The following is a 19,409-nucleotide window of genomic DNA, read 5'->3' on the forward strand; positions in this document are numbered from 1 at the left end:
ACAAACTCGACTATACTTGTCATTAGAAAATTTTGAGCCACCCCCTACCCCCACTACCCTAAAGGCAAAATTTTCAAAACTGACCATAATTATTGTAGCCCCTCATATCTAAAGAAGGTTGCCGCAAACAGATTTCAAATATCTCAAATGGTTGAAAAGTTAAGTGGGGGTGCAAGTTACTTATCAGCCACCCTGTATATGCATAATTTACTTTATTTCCTGGCCTGTTAATACCAAAGTGGTAAAAAGGTTAAATATGAGATTGTGAGAGAAGATTAAAGGCCATTAAAATTCAATAAATCAATTTGTTAAATTGATTCTTGCACTTGTGGGACTTTTTCTGGAATTTTCTAAACCAATAAATTACCTACACTACAGATATGGGGGTGAATTATAACAATAAGTATCACACAATATTCTTTATTTAACAATTAACACATTCAAATGTCATCAGTCAATAACATGTTTTAACGTGATTGAGTCGATTATAAAATCTTGATAAGAGTTGAAAGTTGATCAGGTGAGTTTAAAATAACGCGACTAATTAACAGGAAGATTGATTACATTATTTTATATACAGTATGTGCCAAAATGAACAGTACTGAAAATGAATAAAATATTATTACAGTAACTTACTGGTTATTTTGGCACTTACATGTTATACACAAATTATATTTTTAATAGGTACCATTATCTAATGAAGAACATAACAAAAGGATAAATGTCAGGCACTTATGGTGTTTCTTCTTAAAAGGAGACAAATTAATTAGTACAGATGACTTGGGTTTGACATTCCATCCCCATGTTAAAGTTGTTACCAGGTTTTTAATCAAATTTGTCTTATTTGATGTGAGCCACCTACAGATTGTGCTGATTTAAATTGCTGATTTCTGCCAAATGCAAGATGGTTTTTACCAAGTCAAACTGATTGAATGATTTATTATGAGCCATAGCAACTGTTATGACCGAGCAACTATGTCAGTAAAAAAATTTAAGGTACCTACAAAATAGAGTTTTAGACACTAGCGCAATCTGTGACTGGCTCACACAACTACATCCATTCTTAGTAAAAAATTGGCGACAGCTGGTCCATATAGATGGGATGTCTTCGTAAAACTAAATTGAGTAAAACTAAATAAATTCCACCTTCATTTCTCAATTTTTTCCACTGAAATTGAAAAATTAACCTAGTTAATTATTTTTCTTACACTAAAGAAACATTAAAAGACAAAACAACTTTTCAGCAGCCACATTAAGTCATATTTTCAAATCACTCATAAAAACATGAAACATATATCAAAAGAAAAATGAATTGCAGGTTACATAAATAAACATAGCCTATTCAAAATTTTGTATCAGGCTTAACCTACAATAACTGTAAAATCTTACAAAAGATATTTAAAGTTAGAATTAATTTGAATAATTAGAGTTTTTGTTCCTGATATAGTTGAGAAATGAGAAGTCATAATATGCTATTAAGCTTGTAGTTGAGCAAATTCAGGTAAATGTATGACAGTAGTCAGTGCTGTATCAGTAAATGTATAAGCGATTATCCTTAGTGATACGATTATTTGGCCTACATGTCTTGCAATCCCTATTTCACAATTCCAAATTTCGCATCAGGATTCAAGTTGAATTTACATTTGAAATATATTTCAGTAAATTATATTACACTGATAAAAGTCATTTGACACTTTATGCAATTACAAATTTTAAGGTGAGAAAGATGGGTAAAACATTGGATACAGTCAAACATTGCTACAACAAATTTGTTATTTGATTGATGTTGAATAACCCACTTTAACATCAACCAAACAAACAAAACGGGGGGTTTGGTTCAGTCCCCGGCACATCCACTAAACATTTATCCCTCGTAACTCTCTCGTGAAATGTCACTGGCGTTGAAAGAAAAAAAATAGGATTTAGTTTTTGAAAGGAGAAATTCCAAACTCTGGTCTTAAGTTACTACGATACTACCTGGTTACTATTTCAACCAAAATTTTTCGAAAGCAACACTAATTGGTAACCCAATGAAAATTGTATCTGTGTAAAGAAAGTACTCTGACCACTCTTCTACTTAAACAAAATTTTGCTTTGTGTAGAAAATGTTGTACATAGTCACAGTATTTTTAATCTATCTCAACTTAGGGAATTTGTAAAAGAAATTGCAGAGAAATTGCATTAAATAAATAGCATGTCCAATGAGATTATCTTACTCGGAATTACAGAATGGTGCCATTTGCAGCTCTGTAGGTGATGTAGTACGCTTCCCTGTGTGTTTAGAAAATGTTATAAATCATTGCTCTCACCACATGCAAGATAATGTCATTCATAGCCAGATGCCGTAAGGTCTGCCGTTGTCAAAGCATTGTCCTCAAGCAATGAGTGAGGGTAAAATGTGGGAATGGGTTAGGGAGTGGTAAAGTGGCAGTGCACACTTTTCTTCTGTGAGAAGTCTGGGTACCCATCAAAAATACAATTTCTTCCGAGACAGGCCTTTTTACTCCACATACCCATTCCTGCACTTAGCCCTCTATGATTGCATTAGAGCCATAAACTTCAGTCACTGGTGATGAAAGTCTGCAGCCGATATGTTTCTCGCAGTCAAAAACCATGTCACTGACCTTATCTTACATGTGGCAGGAGATTCAATCATTTGAAATATTTTCTAGACACACAGCCAAGAGTACACGTCAGCTACAGAGCTGCAAATGGTGCCGTTTTGTTCACAAATAATGCCTGTAAGTGGTGAGCCAAATATTTACATTGTACACATGACCCATTAGCAATAACAACCCTTACTTAAAAAACAAGACTCGGATAAATAAATTTGACATAAATGACTTGTAAAATTATTAGTAAGATATTTTAGTAAATTGGTAGAAATTCCTTTTTTAGGCTATGGTTTACCTGCCGTTTGTTGTCCCAATTATCCGTCACTAAGGAACGGAGGTAAGCCATAGCCTAAAAAGTCATACTTAGTCCTGGGGCTATGAGAATGAATATTAATAGAAATTCCATCTGCATGGATTTACCTGAAAACCAATTTTTTTTGTCGATGATACAACGTAACTGAATGAGCCTGTCACAAGTGTGCTACCATCAAAATATTTAAAATTCTGTTTTCTCTTAGTATACTGTACTAACGATCTGACAAAAACCGGCTGCAGCAATGTTGCATAAACTAAAACGTTGAACACGGAAAATAATTAAAGCTATGAAACATGCATAGTTTTATGGTAATGCCGTGGTATGCAGCGTATTAAAACAATAAGGAGGCAATGCAGGTGCATAAAGCTTTATTTGAATCTCTGAATACAGGCAAAAGGGCTCGTCTCCTTGCATTTGCTATTAGGTTGAGTCCTACCAAACAGTTATAACTCCCGTCGTCCGCTGGGAGGATCATATAACACGAAGGTCCGATAACCTGAGATCGAGACTGCTATACTAAGGCTACCATTGTTCCTGTGACGGAAAAGATGCCTCAGTTTACAGTAAGTTGTACCATAAATAAAACATACTCCCTTAGTAGATTTCCCATCCTTATGGAACAGCTGAAGCCAATTTTATCGTTAGTTCTGTCAGGTGCACTAAAGAGACCAGCTGAAGCCAATTTTATAGTTAGTTCTGTCAGGTGCACTAAAGAGGTTGTGTTTTGTTTACCATTTGTTTCTTGTTATTTCAGGAATTTGAAACCCCGTTTAACCTCGTAAATCGATATAATCATGAACAATAACTCATCCTTTAGTTATATAACCAAACAGTAAAACTCAAATCATGAAATTAACTATGAAATAATAGAAACAAAATTTTAACTAGACACGAAAAACAAGCTTCAAAATTTACAATGGGATGGGAAGTCTACTTGTGTTGGTTAGTCTATGGTTGTAATGGTTGTACTCAAGAGCTTCTCCAGATTAAAAAGTTTGGGTGCAGGCCAACTACAGAAATAATTAATTAGTAGCAACTCATTCTTTCAACACACTCGTTCAATTTAACTACGTCCAACCAAAGAGAAGTAACAGAGGAAACACTCATTGGTACACTTGTGTAACACTCAAGTGGTGTCTAGCACTAGTGCTGGTGTCTAGGGCCAAGTCCAACACCGCCCCTCTTATCCTCTTATACTACAACGGTCACTGTGGAGGAAGACCCTGTGCCCTGTGCGATAGGAATTTCTGCACAGTGCTCGCCGATCAGGCTCCTCCTCGCTCGTCACAAGTATATTTCCGGCACAACATACCAGAGCTGAAAAGCGCACGGTCATCCCATTTAAATGTGTTTCCTCTGTATAAGTCTCTGTGATCCACATCTTAATTATAAAACTGACTACATCTTAGAACGGAATTTATGCTAGAATGGTTTGGGCACTTGTGTCTACTATATGTTATTCTTTTCCTTATTATAAGGCACGGTAGATTTGATTTTTTTTACTGTTTGATTGTAAAACTACATGAAGCTATTGTTTATAAGAAGGTCATTTTAAGTGATTAAACTAGTTTTTAAATAGGTATTGAAAACACACCCTCTATATGAAACAGACAAAATCAACATCAATATTGTCTTCAGCTGACACGAAAGGATGATAAACTTACAACTGAATGTGTTTTATCTATAAAGTAGGCCATTACATTTTCTAGACTAATTGCACATCGGCAATTGTCAGTCAACAATCTTAACTCAATGTGAGTAAAATTCTAAGCATATAAATAACTAATCTAAAATCACCTAAATCCCGTAAAAAATAAATAAAATCGCCTATAGTACAAAATTATCACTAGCCTAAGTCTACTAACAAATATGTTCAAATATACATTGTAACTAGTTACTCGATTCAGTACTGCTTCTTCTGAAGACATTGTGGAACCCACTTTTTGAGTCATCGATGACAAAAGGGCAATCAAAAGGAGCACATATGGAAGAAGCTCTTGAATCTTCATTGGCAGATGGAAAGGTGATTTCGTACGATGTGTCTTCAAAGTCAAACATAACTTTGTCTGTAGACTGTCCAGCTACTTTGGCAGACAGTTGATGCCAATGTTCCATTATGGACTCTGGCAAAGAAGTGCTTGTACCACTGCAACTTTCTTGTTCCCAATGCGGAGCGAGTGACGGAGGTGATGTAGAATCTTCTACTTCCCCTTCATCAGCTGCCCAGTGAGGCTCTAACTTCGGTGGTTCTAGACACACGATGTTTGGTAATAGTTTCTCATCATCTCCCCCACTTGTAGAAAGTCTGTACAATTGCAGCATCCGATTGACAGGTTCCTCCGCCACAACCTGATTCACCGGCGTGTTCTCGACAGATAGTAACTGCCTATGACTAGTTTGCCTTTCAACGCTTTTATCACCACAAATTTGCTCTTTAATCTTGTTTTCCTTGTTTGTTTCATTCTCTCCATCAGTCTTTACAGAAAAATTAGATTTCACACTATACAATTTGCCTGAAATTGGAGTTCCACTAGAGTTTTCAGTGTCTGCAGAATACTCTTCGGAGAAAACAGATTTATCCGGAGTGTCTTTGAAGGAACTAGATTCGCTCGAAAGTACACTGGCCCTTCGGTTCGAAATGGCTTTTGTTAATTGAATTCCAGGAGATACAGTATTTGTTACATTCTTTGATTTATTTGGGGTGAGTTTTGCTTGACTATCATTAGAGGAAACACTTTTGGTTGATTTTGCTTTTCTTGATCGGGTCTGTGGTGATAAAAATTCTGGCGAGTCTGGTAAGGGTTCACTGTGTTCCGCTTTACTTTGACTAGAGCTTGCAGAACCTGTGGACTCAGCATCCTGAGAAATCTGTCTACAAGTTGTCTTCTTCTTTGGTGATTTGGTAGATCTAAGACTACGCTGGGAAGGTTGTAAATCAACAGAATCTGTTTGCTCAACCTGATTCTCTACATGAACTTTGACTTCTGCACCTGGTTCAGAGTCCTGAGAAATTTTGGTTTTTAACCCATTTGAGACTCTTCTTTTTAGGCGTGGTCCTAAACTCATCAAGTGTTCACCATCACTGCCATTTTGTAGGGTATTATGTGCTTCTGGACTAATTAACGGGTCATTGCTATCAACCTTTTTTGCAAGTTTCTCACTCGATAGTTTATTACTATACAACTTAGCCGTTTGTGTTGTTGGGGGTGAAAAGAGATGATGTATTGGTTTATTGCCAATTACTTTAGTATCAGTTGATACGCTCCTAGTGATTCGTCGTCCTCCTGAAGACTCAGTAATCTGGTAACTAGCAAAAGATGAAGCAGTGGTAGTTTCCAAAACTGAACTTGAGCTAGAGTTAGCTTCAGATCCGTTCTGACCACCACTAGGTGAGGGAACATTGTTAGTGTTTGCTTCACTAGAATGTTTTATAAGGTTAACTTGGCAACTTTTAAGTGGTGATACTGTTCTAAAACTAACCTTTTTCGAGGGAGTTTGCGTATCTTGTCGAGTATATTGTTCTTTTTCTGCTGGACTGCCTTTGTTCACTACAGGACATTGTCTGCTAATCCCACACAAACCCGTATTACCTTCTTCTAAATTAAGCCTTGGTACAACCACTTTCAATCTACATGATTCTTCCGCTTGTATAAGAGTTTGTTTTGCATCATGTTGAGTTATAGGCGATGAACTAACACTGGCAATGGAATTAGAAACACTTAACTCACGTATTGTACAAGTCCTTTTAGGAGTTCCTCTGGCTGTTAGTGCACTTTTCAAGGGAGTTTCTCTTTGGGAACTCAATTGACTTGAAAGGCCTGACTCAGGTTTTTCATCCTTAGGAGATGTCAAATAATTTTGTACACCACTTTCTGTAGTAGTTTCCGGATGATCCTTGCTCTCAGTACGAAATAAAGCATTACAAACTGCATTTTTTACTTTTGCATCACCTAACAGTCTTTTGGCAAATCTAGGCGAGCTTCTAGGTGAATCTCTGCAGATGACTTTGGACGGGGTGTTTTTCACTATAGTTTGTGCATTACAAACTTGCAGATTAGACACTTCTCTTGAAGCATTCTCTCTTGCACTATCACTTTTACTTGGAGTCCTTGTTTTACTCTTAGCTTTTGCTTTTACCGATGAATCTGCTCTGTCGACTACTTTATTGTTCATTTCTACGTTAGCTATTCTATTACTCCCTAACACAGGCTTATCAGTGTCAATTTCTTTCATATATAGTTTGGTAGTTTTACTATTAACATTCAAATCACTGCTTATATTTTTAGACACCTTACTGACTCCACTGCTGCTGGGTTGGTTGAAAATTGTCTCTGCCATCTTCAAGCTGTTGTTGTAGACGAGCGCCATGTGTTCTGAAGTTGGGTCTGAACCGATCTCTCGGACAGTGTAAGAGCTGAAATCAACATTTTTTACGTTAGTAATTATCTGTTTGTGAACAGATTTTGAGGGAATTTCCCATTTAGGGAAAAAAGCTATCATCGTAGGTCTCATGGTAAGACATAACCCACGATCCGATTTATATTTTGGTTTGATGTCCCCAGAGGCACAGAAAACGTACTACTATAACCCAGAATGCCAACCGCATGGTAAAAAACATTAAGTGGTTTGAGGAAGCTTTGCCTGTCAATCCGTAGGCAGCGCCACCAGCGTTGCCATGCAATAGCATAGCAACGCTGGTGGCGCTGCCTACGATTGACAGGCAAAGCTCTCTCAAAACACTTAATGCTTTTTACCATGCGGTTGGCATTCTGGGTTATAGTAGTACGTTTTCTGTGCCAGAGGCCAAAAACATCATCCGTTCAAATTCATATATATGTTATAGACATTATGGTGATAATAAATAACATTAAACCTGATGTGATTTAAATAGGGAATGAATCTGACATGCTTAAAAAATATTTAAGTGAAAATCCAACCAGGGGAATAGAATTTTGCTTAGTCGGCAAGTTTGCACTTACAAGAAGTGTAAAATATGAATGGTCTAGATCAGGGCTTTCCAGCCAACGAGCAGAGGTTTTACAGCCCGCAGAAAGCCAGCATAGGCTAACTAAACTAAGTTGTTTTGATAGCAAACACTGATGAACTTCCCCCACGATCTTGTTAACACCAGGGTTGTGGGGTTCTCGGTCATAACGTAATCGTTTCCAAGGAATTCAGCAACATTTGTTCCCATATCTTCATGTCTTGGCGATAAAAAGAGTTTCAATTTAAGTTAAAAATTCAATAAAGTAAATTTTGTAGTACATATAAAAGATTTATGTCATCCTGTGTTTTCATTAGGCCTCTCTGGAATTTTTGAAGTTAACCAAAGTTTGTTTTAAGGAAATATGGTGAGTAAAAATTAAGCAAGAAAATCTCAAAAGCTACCACTAAACTCTTTATGAGTTTCGTGAGTTTATGGATGGTGGGGGCGTGAACTTTCTGCACTGAAATAAGACTTGCCCACTTTCCCTACAAAAACGTACAATGTGACCTTTGAGGATAGGTTTTTAAGCCCGTGGTCAAAAAAAAAAACCAGAGAAAACCAAAACAGCCAGAGCCGCAGCTTAATTTTACCTGAACTGTTTAGCCAGAGCCAACATGCGCTCGCTGGTGCTACCCTCTCCGTCATGCAGGTCTGCGCCAAACCTCGTGAGCCACAACCTGTGGCATGTACGGAACAGCACGGTCATGCACGGACGGAATAACTCGTGGCTCATCCTGATCCCCTCCTCTCGCAGGGCGTTGGTGGCAGCCCACAGCATCTTCTGTTGAACAACAAAGAGTCATGACTTTTTACTCCCTCCCCCCCCCCCCCTATACATAGTACAAGGAGAGTAGGGCATACATTGTTTATGTAAAAATTTTCGAGGGAGTTTTGGTTGGAAATATCTATTTTTGGGTCTCCCAGCACAAAAAAAATGGGTTTGATACATTTTATGTGTTTGGAAGGATTTTTATGAAATTTTGTATGTGAGAATACGGTAGTATACCTACTACAAATCCATAGTATGTCCAGGTTTTTTAAATTTATTGTTTATTTTGATTTTTAATTGTGTAATTTCCCATTTACCCCATAAAAAGGCAAAAAACAGATTTTCACAAAACCGACTAACAATTTTGATTTCAATTTAGTATTTTGTTAGTATTTTTTAACCCCAAACAAAATGGCACAACCCTCAACCCTGTAAAAAGTACAGTTTAATTCTTGTGATTGTCCCCATATTTCAGAAAAAATTTACAGCTACAGACTGTGTAGTCTTAGTCAAGCTCTTAAAGTGTTAGGATGTTCAACTTTAATATAATTTATTACAGCCAAACATTACAAGTGCAGCTATAAGCACACTAGCACTCGCATGGAGATTGTAGGAAACGCATTCATTTGCCTCAAGCTATACTCGGGCTTGGTTTCAAAAGAATGCCTTTTAGAAATCTTAGCACACATGTCAAAGTCTTATGGTTAAAGCAAGGTAAACCACTAAAATAATTACAGACGAGACTGACCTGCTTATGGGTTCCGCTCAGAGGTTGCGGCTGATTGGCCGTAGGAGGTGGTTTAGGCGGAGGCACTCGAGGAGGGGCGGAAGGTTGCAAACTCTCTTGGAACGACAAGCTCCTGTTAACCCGCTTACGAGGACTCACCCTCTTCGGCATCGGCCTCTCTCGTTTGCCAAACTGGTTCTTTTTCTCACTACTCTCGGCAAACAAATTCCGCTTGGATCTCTGGACGCAATGAGTGTTTGGAGTTTTGGACGTCGGATCCTGATCTGGACTTTGGAACAGAGCCCTTTTATAATTGCTTGACTGGGTTTCACTCTTCTTCTTTGGCGTCGGTTTCGTCTTCTTCACTGATCCCTTTTTCTTCTGCCGGTTGCCAAGTTTCCTTTAACAAGAAATTAGAAAAGATTATGATTAGTTGTAAAAGAATAGAATGATTCATTCCAAATTTACGCTATTTTTGTAAGACTCATGGCTAAATTCAACTATTGTGTATTTTGAATTACTATGACTAGGTATAGTGTATGTAAGTTTGAAAACGTTTAGGCCACATAGGTCTACATGTATTTGTTTCTAATTTATGTGGGCCTGATTGTTACAATTTTTTTAGGAAGACAGCTTGATTAAATATGAAGAAAATTATCATGCCATGACTATTTAAATATTCCCTACAAAATTAAATGTCAGTCAGATAATTTAAAGTTCGACATTATTTTGAAAGACTCTGTTGTAGGCCTATTTCATAAAACAGTTTTACACAGACAAACAGTTTTATACAGGGTGCGGCAAAAAAACCTAACCATTTTCTGCAGCGACAGGTCGTCTGAGGGTGGTGGGAGTACGCTCGTTGGAAAGCTTATACAATGCCATTTTTTGTAGTCATAGAGCAGTGGTCGTTATGAGCTACGTGCGGTTGTTATCGAGTCGTTTTTAAAAAGTTATGATTTAGTCATTGCAACTCAGTGGCAGTTCCGTACTTTTATTCAATTAGGTCGACATAGAGAGGTTCCATCGTGATTATCTGTATGGATGATTATCAAATTATACAGATTATAAATCTATTCCTTAGGGATGAATATTAACCTCAAGATTCGTATAACTGAGCGGTCAGACATGTTCAAGGCAGCCGCTTGTTTTCAGGCTGGCCTACGAGGACTGTTTTCCACAGCAGCACGAACTCTATTGAATGTTTGTTGTCTGGCGTCCGATCTGACTTTGGAAGCCCCGTCATCTTCCTTTTCAACCCAGAAGCCGTTGTTCTAATGTAAGTAACCCACCGCATTATTGTGCTACAGAACGGAACTCCTCCATGTTGCCTTAATTGAAAGAATGCATGAAACTGCCGCTGAGTAGCAAGAATGAGTTCACTATTTTATAAAAACTCCATAACAACCGCACTAGCTCAGGCGACCACTGCTCTATGACTACAAAAAATGGCATTACATTCCAACGAGCCTACTCCCACCACTCTCGGACGACCTGTCGCTGAACAGTGCTCTACAGAAAATAGGTCGGTTTTTTTGCCGCACCCTGTACTTAATTTTTTGTAATAGGTCAAGAAAAATTTTGTATTTCCACTTTTGTGATCAAGATAAATATTGATAAATATAAATAAAAATATTGATCATATACTATCTTAATTTTTTTTTTTTTTTTTTTTTTTAAAGTGTCAAATGTCAATTTTACTGTAAACAATTGTACTTTAATGTAAAGTTCAACTTAAACAATTTCTTGTACTGTTCTTCCCTAGTGAAATAGGCCATGTGGAGTCATATTTTGTAAGGAGGAAATGATACCTGACCCAGATAAAATTGAAACAATTAAACTACTAGCTATGTAAAATCTGAGACGAAGTTCTATTCCTTACTTTATCATCTAGTGTTCTAGCCAATTACTTGGCAGTAAACATCGATTTTCTTTCAAAACGTTTTTGAATACTAATGGTCCTGATAGGAGTAGGAAGCTGCTTCGAATAGGGGTGGATTTAATAAAGAACACAAAGTTAGTCTTAGTATTAACTAGCCTACCTACCTTATCAATTCAAAGACAAGCTTCTTAAAATCTAATCAATATTTTCAAAGATGTTTTAAAGCTTTTACTAACTAGACTTACTTAATTTCCACCATTATCATCTTCTTGTCCGGATTCTTGTTGCCGGCGACACTGCACAGATTGGCTGATGAGAACGCCTTGCGCCGGCGCGCCAGATGGCTGAGTCGCCGACCTGGACTGTGACCCCACGCTCGATGGCGCGCTCTTTTGCGAGCGCTGGCAGTGCACAGCGGACTCTTAGCGAACAGAGCATTGACACAGGACGACGTTTCAACTCCCACGTACCTCTCTTTGTACCGAATACTCAGACGTTCCAGCTCTTCACTTGCTGAACTCTTGTTGTAGCTGAAAAGAAAATAAGTGGTTATAAATTTGGTAAATCTAAGTTGTAGGAAATAAGAAAATTTATTTTATTTAAATTTTAAATGATTTGATCTTGTATTCTAAAATTAGTAACAAATTGTTATTATACAAATATATGTAAGAAGAATTCAAGAGATGGAGAAGGTGACGTACGATGATTAATATCTATAAAGAAAACCCTCAATAGATATTTCTATATTAAGTTTTCCCAAAGACTGTTTCATGATTAATAAATAAACAATCATATGTTTCCTCAATTGTTTTTGGTTGAAAACAAATAATAGTTTCAGTGTGTTGTTTTGTTGAATAAAATAAAGAAGGTACCTAGTATTTGTTAAAATTTATTTTGTCATTTCTAATGTTTGATATTAATCGTCCGTGATATCAAGGGAATTGAATCACGTATAGTGACGATATCAAAGGGGGAATGAGAGGGTAGATGGTGAAGGAGAACTATGGAAGAATCGGAGAAGATGGAGAGCCTAGTTTACGCCCAGACCGTAGAATAGCCATTACAGAATAAAGATGGGGAACACAGTTTTTTTGCAATAAAAGTTAAGAACCTTCCCTAGCTTTTCAGTAATAGGTGAAATAATACTATTATTACTGTCACCTATTTTTTCTCAACAAGGACGTTACAGCCACAATAACGCGTTAAGGGGGGTTGCTCTTAATAGGAGCGCTATTTCACTTACTCAATACAACAGTTCAGATGATGTTAAACAAAAATAATCGTTCTCATTAATCTAGCACTAAAGTACTACTATTCGTGATGATGATAGAAAGATGCGAAGTAAGGTAGAGTGTGGGCCTTCAGTGCCCTAGGTCCCGGGTTCAAATCCCGCCAATCACCAATTGATTTTATCTATGTGATAGAGCCACAACCCTCAAGAACTACCCTAAAATAATGCACATAAAGTGTTCCCCAATAAAGTGTGCACACTTCCCTCTTCTCTACACAATCTATAAATTGGCTACCCTCTTCCCGAGACGTTGTCATCCGCCATCCATCCACAGCTTCCGCACATGTGTCGCCTCTACTCTCTAGTGTTTCTTGGTCCAGGACTGGTTTCATCCCGCTTGGACTTTTGGTGAGTCATATTACCCCTTTTAAAGCCCCGTGTACACGTAGCTAGTTAACTAGCAGCTAGTATTCGCTGCTAGCACTAGCTGGGCACACTAGCGCGAAAATTCCCATCTACACGTGGCTAGTTATTAGCGCTTATTATTAGCGTTAGTCATGTAGAAGTGAAGTGTTCATTAGTCCCAATAGTCATTTCAGTTTAGCGCAAAATGTCTTTTGTTCCCTTAAATCGAAATATTTTTAAACAAATTTTAAGAATTGGTGTACAGGAGTTGTGTGAACATGAACTTAATAAAAAGAGACGATCTGTGTGTGTTCGAAAGTGGATTAGGAGGCGAGAACTTCTTTGTGCGTCCAATACTCTTTTAAGAGAACTGGCATTGGAAGACCCTACAGAGTACTTCAAGTTTTTGAGAATGAATGCTTTAACGTTTGAAGAACTGTTGGAACTAATCATTCCACTGATTAAGAAAAATGATACAGTTACGAGAGAGGCTATAACGCCAAAAACTAAACTTCAAATAACTCTGAGGTATTTGGCAACAGGAGATTCATTTCTTTCTTCACAATACTTATTTCGTGTGCCTGTTACCACAAAACCTGTTACCACAACAAACACTTCTACTTGTCAGACAAACGACGACTGATGCACTATCACTGGCGAGTGGCGAGTGGCTATTAGCACTAGCAGAAGTGCAAATACCCCGCTAGTACCGCGCTAGTTCGCTAGCGCTAGTGGTCACGTGACCACCCCCTCCACTTATTAGCGCTAGTATTATCAAACATGTTCAAAACGACTAGCAGCTAGTAAAATGCTAGCGCGCTAGTATATTTTTACGCTAGTAGATCGTTTACACGGAGCGAATTTACTAGCGCTAATCAACTAGCTGCTAATACTAGCCTCCACTCGCTATGGAGGAAAACCCTGCGCACTGTGCGATAAGAATTTTCCACATTGGTCATTTTTGGCTCTTCCTTGCTCGTCACAAATATATTTCCGGCATCAAATACCAAAGCTGAAAGCGCACTGTACTATTAGTGTATTTCCTCTGTACCCTACTAATCTGTATTTAATTGTAGGATATTCTACTTACTATACATCCCAATAATCAAGTTGTAAGGTTTCTGGCCATTTTGTAGCTTTTGCTACATTTTCTTCCTGCTTGCACATACTTGTGTTGTTTTCACCTGAAAATTATAAATACCTATTTTGAAAACTGATCAAACCAAATGACAGCCTTAGCCTTCATTAAAATTAGTTTCATACAAAAAAGACATTGAAATCAGAGGTGATCATGCCCCTAAAGCCAGAGGCCCTATTCCCCCCCCCCAACCCCCTCTCAAAGTCAGAGGAGCAGTTCCCCCCATTTTATTCTGCCCTCTATAGGCTATTTAAACCTCCCCCCTGCCAATTAACTTGGTAATTTCCATTACCACATAAAACAAAAATTTCCAAGAATTTAGTAAGGTTGAGGTAAAGAAAAACAAACTTGCGGACAATAAAAATGAAATGTTTAGTAGGACACGTCATTTAATAATACAAAATTATATCTATTTAATGGAGAAATTTGAACTTTTTCAATTTACAGTTCAGAATCTGTATTGTCAGAGCCAACATGTTCTCAGTAGGCCCCTATTGCAATAGACAATGTCTTCAAAACGTTAAAAAATATAGGCCTACTCGGTCCATTACTCTACTCTAACACAGTGCTATTAGGTAGCGAACATTTTTCCAGGGCTTAAAAATTCAAGCAACTTTATGGGTATGAATAATACTTTTGCAAACAGTATTTTGTTTCAAAATTAGACATAAAATTAGGCTATTAATAACAGTCATGAAATAGGGTGGATTAGGAGGGGTTGCTCGACACTCACAGGCTGCCTTCTACAAAAATCGCCAGGCAAAATACCCGCAATACCTTAACTACCACCAACACGATGTTTTTGCAACAAAGTTATCTTATAATTCGTTTTGATAGCCCCAGGATTGCATATTATGACTAATAATAGTAAAAACGTACCTTGTCAGGCAACCCTTATCATGTAGTTAGGCCTACCGTAGGTAGTGTTGAATTTTACTTGCTACATGTTTCGACAGTTCTTTAACTCCACCATCGTCAGGCTTAGAAAAGAATCCCCTTCTGGAAGTTTTGTCAGAATATGTTACAAAGATTTAACACAAAACACAAAACGATTACAGATAAGCCTATCAATTCACGTGTGTAAATTGCAAAGTAAACTGAATCAGGTTATGACGGACCAACGTAGACTATGGATTGTTGTCTGCGTTATCAACTGCTGATTTTGGACTATTGTAGTGACGGACGAGTTTTTAAAATATAATGGGATTCATAATTAATTGAGTTTTTCATTTCGTCATAACCTGATTCAGTCTACTTCCAGTCCTGTCCGTGGCAATGCACACGGGTGATTTGATAGGCCTCTGTAATTGTTCCGTATTTTGTATTAAATATTTGTAACGTATTGTGACGACACCTCTAGAAGTGGATCCTTTTGTAAGCCTGACGATGATGGAGTAAAAGAACCGCCAAAACAAGTAGCAATTAAAATTCAACACTGTCGTACATGTTAAGGTACGATGTGCATGGTAAGGGATTGTCTGATAAGGTACGTTTTTCCCACTATTATATGTAATCCTATTTACACATAGCAAAATGTTGTTGGTGTTAATAGATAACTACTTAAAAACACTTTTTTGGGCTGCTTTTACAAAATTAACTTATACATTCATTATGGCAGTTATCTGAAAAATTCCTCCCCTCCCCCAAAATACCAGTGGCGCAAGTGCACATAAAAAACAATGATTTGTGTAAAACTTACGTTTTTCAGGAGACAATGTAACTCTGAAGGACTGGTTTTCCCTCCATAGCTTGAGGATTTCCCGGCAATCGAGCTGTGGTACAGTGAAAGCCGGAGGAGGAGGAATCCCCATCAACACTGTTTGAAAACCTTTTAAAATTTTTTCCTCTTTGTTAAGCTCGACAACGCTCTCCTCTGCATTCTCTTTGTTACTGTTGTTTGCCAAGTCTGAAACAAGATTCATGAAATGAAATTTAACTCACCTTTGAAGGAACCTTTCCTTGAACCCACCTTTCCTTGAAGTGTTTTCAAGTTCCGTTAGGTTAGATTAGGGAGGTAGGCCTAAGGTTTAGGTAAGTTAAACCTAATAATGGACCAATTTGTTAGTTTATGATAGCTCTTTTTTTGTTTTGGCCTAACTTAGTTAAAATACTGGAGAAACTGAAAAATAACTTAACTATGCCTAGTATAAAAATAAGTTAGCCTAGTATTTTGCATAGTCTATGCTCTCTCACTGACTCTCATTGTGTAAGCTATAAACTTACACAACTAACTTCTTATTGTGTTGTCCTGCTTAAACTTAGCTCATTGTTATCTTATGTTAGCCTTGTATTTTCAAATAGGGAATCATAAAACAATACCTAACATTAAGTTAGGCAGAAAATAAACAATAAGGAGTTTGGGCCTAAAGATCCAGGCCTACCCTGAGTAGCCTATCAACTTTCAGAGGACACGATATGTTAGGCTGTGTAGGCCTAAGATTAGGATAGACCTAGCCTAAGTTAATTTAGGTTTTCAAGTCTAGGCCCTAAGGGATGGTTACTTCATCTTTAAAAGATAAGGTTGGGATGTAATGCATCTTAAATCTACTGTTAGGCATATTGCAGCTTAAATCTATTCATTATTATTGCAGCTTAAATCTTTTCTTATTATTGCTGCTTAAATCTAGCCTATACGGTACATTATTATTTTCATACCATAACTTGTACGACATTTATGTATAAACGAATTGGGTTTACCCAAGTAGATATTAATTTTGATCTTTTTAGATCACAAAATCGTATCATCATGGTTCTAGGCTTAGGCCTACCTTCTTCTTCCGGGTCTTCATCTGACTCAAACATCAATGGGGATGGTGGTGCTCTGGGCCTTTGCCGATTTTCTCTCAAAACAGAAGAACGTTCCATTTTATTTGTACGCTAAGAATAATGATTTTTATGATACCATGAAATACAATATTCATAAAATGTTTTAACACGACAACAAAACTGACAAATTCCTACAAGCTTGAACTCAAATAAGTTACCGTACCCATTTCAAAACATATCTGTTTACGGGTAAAATTTGCTCAAAAAAGGGAGTTAAAACTTAACAATATTTATTAAAAATGTAGGATTTAAAAGCAATGTTAACGTCGTGGGCGCATTATCTAACGTTAAACCCCCGTGAAATGACACTTTTTTAAATAAACAAAGCAGAAAAGCGACCGTTCTTCCATAAGGGAGAGTTTTAGACTTTGACTTTAGTTAGACATATGATTATTTTTGGCGGAATTATGCTTCAGATGGATAGAGTATAATAGGAAGATAGTAATGTGCCACGCGCTGATTATAAGAAGCTAGCTTCTGTATTGCCGTTATACTACATTAGCAAATTTGTTTTAAAAGAATTGTTTACTGTAACCATTGAATATATACCAAAAGTGAATCCATAACGAAATGGTATTAATAGCCTTGTGAGTTGTGACTCGAACAATCTGATTTAATTAATCGCAAATTCAATAGTTTGTAGCTGTAAATGAAATAAAAAATAAGTATCCAGGCTGGGAAACTGGAGGTAGGCTACCGGTACTGCGTACAAATAGTACTGTACTTGAGTTTTGATAACCGGTAGGGGGTGTGAATCAGTTTTGTATAAGACTGGGAAACTCATGAGTTTGTCTATCAAAGTTCCCTGGTAGGGGTAGACCTCTGATATGAGGTAGCAGAGTTTTGCCCCCCTCCCCCCGCGAACTTTGAGTCACACAACATTAGTTGAATAAATTAAAGGTTAAATTGGACGTCCGTTTTCACGGTGTTGTGGAAACTTTTAAAAGGTCTTTCTCTAAAAATACACACATTGTACAAAATTAATGATTCTCACAAATGTCTACGTCTGAACAGGGGGTAAAATATCCGAACCGTACATCGACAGTTGTCTAAACCCCTAGTTATATGGACAGAGGGTAAAATTCAATTCCGGCTTTTATTGCTACTGTCATCTAATTTATCTCACTCTGTTTATTTCCATTAGACTTCCATATCAACGGGAGTAAAATATGCCACTCGAACAAACTTGAGGGCGCTAAGGTTACTACGCCACAATGACGTCAGCTCCGCTCTAGGGGTAAAATTCCGGCGGCCCTCACTGCATCCGGCAAGTTCCGTATCTACTTTAGTCTCTACTCTGTGTACAAAAAGTGCTAGTTTTTCCAATGTGTCGATTTCTGTTCTGTTTCCTTCCTCTTGGTGATGTTCCAGGTGGTCGCGTTGCAGAAAGTCAACAGTGCCGGAAGGTCAAATAATTTATACTTATGCCGATAGGTAAAAAACTACAATGTTTGCAGTGTCTGTAGATAAAAAATCCCAGTAAGTCAATAATAATAATAATAATAATACAGTCCGTGCTAAAAACGTAGTCTATGTTAAAGCGATTTACACATTGGAACTTATATTTTATCGTATTTCGTCATATTAAAACTGCTGTTGCATTAGGTCAAATTCCCAATGTGTCAATCGCTTTAGACTACGTTTTTAGCACGTACTGTATTATTTGACTTACTGGGATTTTTGATCTACAGACACTGCAAACATTGTAGTTTTTGACCTATCGGCACAAGTATAAATTAATTATTTGTCCTTCCGGCACTGTTGACTTCCAACAACATTCCCTTCCAGGTTCCAGTCCAGTGAGCTGAAACCCTACTGGACTGATGCTGTTTTAGGAACTTGTCCTCTTCACTTCAGCCAGTTCGACTCACGGTGGAAGTAAATCTTACTTCCATTTCACCATGGTTCGACTCATCATTGAGTATGTCCCTTAGTTGCGATTAGCTGTATGTGCTATTAAATTAACAGCTGTGTCTAAGGAATATGTCGGCCTTAGTCACTAACAAGACTACGATCGCGCCACTCATATGATATCCTCATATGACCATCCTACATAGGATGGTCGCTATTTAATTGAAAAGTATAAAGTACTTTGACCTTCCCAATAATCCGTAACAACATTTCAATTTCGGTTCTCGGTACCGGTGGTACCGATAATCACTTTTAGGTAGGTACCAACAAGTCATCACCGTTTATCATACACCGTTTTCGTTGGTGTTGTTGCACCTTGCTTACAGTAATATAAAAATTTTTTACTAGTAAATGTTTTAATTTTCAGGAAATATGTCAAGTTTAACTATATCCCAATAGCTTCAATAAAATTGTCAGTTATAATGATTATTCGCTGAGTTGGTGTGTGTTATACGTTATACTTTATTAACAGGTAAACTAAAACTACCTAGGCTTAAATATTAAACTGTGCCGTTGCGACTGTTTTTGTCAGTTAAAATCAAGTGTTTTAGGGTGATAAATCCATATAATTAATTCTGACAAGACTTTTAAAACTGACAACA

General features: G+C 37.3%; 1 protein-coding gene across 1 annotated transcript; it reads right to left on the reverse strand.

The window, feature by feature from the left end:
- Positions 1-4,821: 4,821 nt before the first annotated feature.
- Positions 4,822-17,225, reverse strand: LOC128996572 (serine-rich adhesin for platelets-like). The gene is made up of 7 exons (XM_054421967.1): positions 16,839-17,225; positions 15,770-15,976; positions 14,023-14,116; positions 11,542-11,826; positions 9,436-9,814; positions 8,509-8,699; positions 4,822-7,345 (listed from the first exon to the last, which is right to left on the reverse strand). Exons 1-7 carry the CDS (start codon positions 16,933-16,935, stop codon positions 4,822-4,824), a joined length of 3,777 nt encoding a protein of 1,258 aa, XP_054277942.1. The 5' UTR covers positions 16,936-17,225.
- Between the last annotated feature and the right edge of the window lie 2,184 nt (positions 17,226-19,409).

This window comes from Macrosteles quadrilineatus, unplaced genomic scaffold (assembly GCF_028750875.1).
Source record: "Macrosteles quadrilineatus isolate MER2022 unplaced genomic scaffold, UCM_ALF_1.0 Scaffold_6__1_contigs__length_79288215, whole genome shotgun sequence".
Classification (NCBI taxonomy): Eukaryota; Metazoa; Arthropoda; class Insecta; order Hemiptera; family Cicadellidae; genus Macrosteles; species Macrosteles quadrilineatus.